We start from the raw sequence: 5,822 nt of genomic DNA on the forward strand, positions 1-5,822 counted from the left end.
TTTTTTTTTTTTTTTTTTTTTTTGTGTCATTTTTTTTAAAAAAATTTAACCCTTTTAATATTAAACTTTATGTTAAAAACGTTTTTGCTGTTTTTTTGTATTTTACTGAAATTTTCTCTTTTTTTATTTTTTTTTATTTTGTTTTTTTGTCATTTTCTTTTTTCGTTGAAAACAACTTTTGTTTCTTTACGCATAATTTTATTTGGGTATCTACGTTTCTTATAAAATGTCCACATTACCCTTCTCTTTAATCTTGAGTAAAAAAATATTTTAAAAATTTTAGTTTTGAGATTATTTACCATAAAATCGAACATTTAAATTTATAAATCCATATCAAAAGTTGAATTAATTTCCTAATAATTGATGCGAAGACTTGACCTTTTATTTTTTCATCATCAGTGGAATGACTTATTTTAATATTTCTTAAAATATTCAAAGCACGTGCTACTCTTATATTTTTTTTCAGGTAAATGAAAGTGCTTCTAGACAAATAACAGTAAATGTTAAAATGGCCATGGAGATCGAGATAGGACAATAACATGCATTGAGGTCCATAAACGAGGAAAAGGGTTTGTTTCAAAAAGAAAAAAAAAACCCATAAAAATTGCATTTTCAATATATTTTTTTCATTTATATATATATATATATATATATTATTTTCCTCTTCTTATGTTTTTTATTATTATTATTATTATTTTGCAATAAAAGAACCGCAATAATTAAAACATATGATTTATTATAATAATAATAATAATAATTTGATATTACTTTAAATCAAGTGGACTTGGTCGTGGCTCGTAGTGGTAGCTTCGCATTTGGGGCTCTAGAATAAAGTGGACGTGGTTCGTGGGCTAAGTTGATGGGCCATGACGAATAAATTGGGCTGGGCTTTTTCTTTGCCATTTAATTTGTATTATTTATTTAAACCATTAATGAATAAAAAATAAATGGCTAATTAAATATAAAGGTCTATTAAGTATCTTTATTATTTTAAATTAATTATAAATTATAAATTATAAACTTTATTGTAATATTTGATTTTTTGTTTTGTTACATTAGGCTTATAATATTATTTTTTAAAAATTAAAAATTAAAGGGTCTGTTGCATGTACGGCGTCGTTAGTGCGAGGTGGCAGATATATTTTTGCGTTTATAAATAATTACTTAAAATAATATATAAAATAATCAAATGCGTGTAGTTTTATTTATTTGAACAAATATTTGAAAATTAATTTATTTTAATGGCTTTTAATGTAGTATTTCTGGCTATATATTTAATTTCTTTACTTAATAATTTAAATTAATATTTATGTGTTCGTAACCCCCACAGTTGTAGGTGCTAAATTTCAATAGGTTAGACAAATAATAAATAAATAAATAAATATAGGAGGCATTTAATTATGGCTAATAATTAGTGTAACCCTTGGTATTAAGATTTGTGTAATGTGATTATTGTTTTTAAAAAAAGATCTGCTGACGTATGCATCCAGATATTTTGCTTAATTTTTAATTAGTAGATTGATTAAGCACTAATAAAATTTTAAAAATATTTTAAGTCAAGGATTAAAGAGATGCTTTTTCATTTATATATATAGATAATATATATATTGTAATGTAATTAACGATCGTCCGTTACTTCAATAAATTTCACTAGTTTTGTCGTCTATTGCCTTTATTTAAATCGGTTGAAGAGAGTATGATATTTATTACAAGGATGTGGAAATTTGTGCGTAACAGTATCTTATAAGGTTGATGATAATATGCAATAGACTAAATATCTGTGATCTCAAATCGTTACAAATTGTATCAAAGTCAGTCATCGAATGGAATGAGCCACTAGTCAAATTGAGGACGACCAAAAGTGGACAATATTTTTCTTTTTTCCAGTTAGACCCTGTCCATGTTAGACGAGCTTTAAAATTGTAAAGCTGACAATGACACATAACGAGCTAAAACGGACAATATATACTATGTAAACCCTCTTTATAATAGAGGTGTTTTAAAAATGTGAGGTTGACAACGAAGCCCTTTTCATAATAAATATATTTTAAAACCGTGGCTAACCACAATAATAACAAACTAACTACTAGTAATGACCTTTTACAACTTAGTGTATTTAATAATCTTTGGGAATATATTAGAATACCGTTGTCAGATCAATTTGTACGGTTTCTTCAATAATATGCTCAATATTAATTAATTAAGGGGTTTTTTAGTCAAATTAATTTAAAATAAAGTTCTAAATTCCAAAGCTATTTTCAAAGTTATGTGCATTTCTTTTTCCATACAAATTAAACAACATTGATAAACGAAAACACAGCATAAACTAAGCTTAATGTCACAATTGCACTTTCTTCTACAGTAAATTTGACAACAAGTATGACCGTAACACTTAGCTTCACCGAGTCAAAACACCAACAACGAATCAGCGGTGTCGTAATTCATCTTCTCCAAATTGGGTTGCACGGCGAACTTAATCATCGGCGGCGGTCCACAAGCCAACGCCAACAAATCGGCCGATGCGGCCGGAAGATGCTCCCTCATGATACTCTCCGACACCACGCCGACACTATACTCCCACCCTTCTCGTACACTCTCTTGCACCACATACCACACATTGAACCTCTTATCGCTCCTACTCCATTCATCCAGCTCGTCCCTCATCAAGATATCATTCTCCGTTCGGTTCGCATACACCAAGAACATCTCCGTTTCATCCTCTGGGTCCTTCAAAATCGCCTGCGCCACTTGATAAATCGGCGTTATGCCCGTTCCGCCGGCTAACATAGCTAGCTTCTTGGCCTTCTTTGGCTTGCCGTCGACTAGAAAGTGGCCGCGGCCGGTGTATTCGATGTGCCCCAATGGGCCTTTCACTTCGACTTCGGATCCGAGTGGGAGCGAGTCCAAATGCTGCGACATGAGCCCGCCGTTGGGGAATTTGGGGTGCGCGTTTTTGAAGTAGATTTTGACAACCAATTCGAAGTAACCCACTTGGTGGATGCCGCTGGTGGGCGTGTAGGCTCTCATGCATAGCTTGCCGTCAATGTTTGCGCAGAGGAATACGTGTTTACCCACCGGTAATCCAAGCACTTGATCCTCTAATGGCAGAGCGAATCTCAACCGTCTAACGTCGTGGGAGATTGCCGTTTTGGAAATCAATTTGCAGGGGATTTTCTCACGCGGGATTAGAGCCACGCGCCGCGTCTCCGTGATTGGAGCTAAATGGGGGATATTATGATTAACTGGCCCATGAACAGAGGTGTCAGGCGACGAATCCGAAGCGTAGCCGGTAGTGATCAACTCGCCGATTCGGTAATCCTCGAGCATTTTCTTCGCTTTGTCGGAGTGAATGGCGTCGAATTCTTCCGTACAGTCGGTGCCGGCGTTGATGAGAATGCTGTCGGTGCCGCCGGGATGATCCTTGAGGAAGCGGGTGCAGTCGTAGACATGGCCGTGGACGACGATCCAAGCGGATTGGTCGGAGTTGTGGGTTTTGACATCGGACATTGAGTATATGTTTGACGCGGTGTTGATGAACGGCGATGAGATACTCTTCTTCATGGTTTGGTTGTTTTCGGTGGATATCTCGAGGTGTCTCTCTTTAGCCATCCATCCGCCGGACTGGTTTCCCGGCAACGTTGGGTGTTCGAAAACGATTCCGATCTCTCCCTTGTGCGGCTTGCACATATTGGTTTTGACTCGAAACCAGCAATTGTTCATCATTCCCTGAAAAACCCATAAAGAAATTAAGTGAATTAACGAAGATGAGGCCGTGAATCAGTCAAACGCATTGATACCCACTTACCATGAGATTCCATATGAGCTTCTCCGGCTGAGTGTTGAACGTCTCATCCCAAGCGCGGACTGCAATTTCCTTCGCCGCAAGCAGGTCAAGAACCTCCACCTCCAGCGACCAGAAACACCAACACCAATACTTCCCGTATTTTGTAGCCTTCTCCGGGCTGTTCAAATCGGAGAGATGCCATGTTTCTCCGCCGTCGAGAGTCACCTCAACTCGTGTCACTTTCTTCCCCCCTCCTGTAATTACTCATTTTTTACTTCAAATTCTCCACACAATGACACCAAAAAACTGAAAAAATGACGCAAAACTCACCGGAATATGCATATCCTCTTAATGTATACGGCCGTTGTGTAGTCCATGAGTTTATTGGCAGGATTTCCTCGTGGCATGGTGTGGTTATAACAGAGTTTATGTTCAGTTCGCTGATAATACACTCCGGCTTGTACCACCAAGCTACGAATTCATAATCACCGCCGTGTTAGTTGTTGTAATGTTGAAATTAGAATTGATTATATGATTTGATTTCTGGGTTTTGTTTACCTTCGGCGTTTGCCAATTCTGCATCGACATGGGAGGGGAGGACTTTGTTGTCTCTGTAATGGTAATAGCTATCTGATTCTTTTGTGGTTACGATAATGCGTTTTAGCCATTTGACCATCCGGCCGCCGATGAATCCCGGCGTGATGACCCGAACGGGAAATCCGTGGTCCGGTGCTAACAGATCGCCGTTTTGCATATACGCTAGCATTATATCTCTACCTGGGTCCATGGCTACTTCCTTTCTCAGGCTAGTGCCGTACTTGGACCCACCGCCGCCGGGCAAACACTCTGCTCCTTCAAAGCAGACATTGAGGGCCCCTTTCTTACTGCTGAAGATTCCACAGTGCTTTAACACGTCTCGGAGTGGGACCCCTCGCCAGACCGACGTGGAGATCCCGCCGCCGCCCCAGTTGAATCCGATGGTTTTCTTAACCATATTCTGTTCCTTCCGGCGGTTACCGGCGCAGACGAGTGTGACGGGAAATTCCCGGCTACGGAAATCGTTAACGAGTTGGTCCATAGTGAACCGGGTTGGTTTTTTCACTAAACCGCAAATCTCGACGGTCCAATCGTTCCAATTCGCCTTCGGCACCGGGCCGTGGTTACGGATGTAATGAAGCGGAACCGGAGTGATGAACCCATGGTGCATCAAACGGGGTAACGGCGGCTCCGAATTGAAAGGATGTTTACCCGTAAGACGAACCATGGACGCATTTCTCTCAATCCAACCATCCGCCGTGCCGGAATCTCTCGGATCGTGAATCGACGGCTCCAATTCGCTCAACCCTTTTCGAATCAAGTCGTTGAAATCGGAATCGTTGTCGTCATCACTGGAGAAGTCATCATCGCCGGTGTTCTCCATTGCCGCCGTCTTCTTGGGTTTGGAGAACTCCGGATTGGAGGGAAAATTACAGCCACGAATGGCGGAATCCAAATGGGGAAACTGACGATTGTGGACAGAGGTAGCCATGTGAAGATGGGTTAGTTCGAGCTCCAGTCGTTTATAAGTGAAAGAAACAGAGGAGTGTTCCCTGAGAAAGAGAAATGAAGGGAGAGAACGTTTATATAGGGAACAACCCAGAAGAAGACAAGAAATCAAAAGCAAAAGCAAAGATCAAGTTGGCGATGAGGACTAAAATAATATTATAAAAAGAATGAATCATCCATAATTTGTTGAGAAGGGAAAGAGTCGGTTTGGGCTGGAGGGCTAAAGAGGCGGTTTGGTGTGCGCAGAACAGAGCGAGCCAGTGGGTTGTTCTTCAGGTCTTACATTTTGAGTAAATACCGCAGAACAGAGCGAGCCAGTGGGTTGTTCTTCAGGTCTACATTTTGAGTAAATGGTCAAAAAAGGAGCAAAAAGGGAAGGAACCAAGAGCCCCAAAGGCAGCAAAGATCTAGAAAGAGGGGCATAGCTCGCAACTGGGGGCGGGGGTATCGCAGGGGAAGGTAGGTGGGTGGGTGGGGGGGGGGGGGGGGGGGG

At 39.8% G+C, this 5,822-nt stretch overlaps 2 protein-coding genes across 2 annotated transcripts in view; both read right to left on the reverse strand.

Annotated features, from left to right (window-relative positions):
• LOC111442720 overlaps positions 1–2,597 on the reverse strand; it is a 21,415-nt gene extending 18,818 nt beyond the window's left edge. The window contains exon 1 of the mRNA XM_023080214.1: positions 2,593–2,597. The gene's annotated coding sequence lies outside the window, so the exon portion shown is untranslated. The remainder of the gene's footprint in view (positions 1–2,592) is intronic.
• Positions 2,284–5,395, reverse strand: LOC111442711 (nitrate reductase [NADH]-like). Its single transcript, XM_023080201.1, has 4 exons — positions 4,343–5,395; positions 4,115–4,255; positions 3,806–4,038; positions 2,284–3,726 (listed from the first exon to the last, which is right to left on the reverse strand). Exons 1-4 carry the CDS (start codon positions 5,310–5,312, stop codon positions 2,407–2,409), a joined length of 2,664 nt encoding a protein of 887 aa, XP_022935969.1. The 5' UTR covers positions 5,313–5,395; the 3' UTR covers positions 2,284–2,406.
• Between the last annotated feature and the right edge of the window lie 427 nt (positions 5,396–5,822).

This window comes from Cucurbita moschata, unplaced genomic scaffold, assembly GCF_002738365.1.
Source record: "Cucurbita moschata cultivar Rifu unplaced genomic scaffold, Cmos_1.0 Cmo_Scf00005, whole genome shotgun sequence".
Lineage (NCBI taxonomy): Eukaryota > Viridiplantae > Streptophyta > Magnoliopsida > Cucurbitales > Cucurbitaceae > Cucurbita > Cucurbita moschata.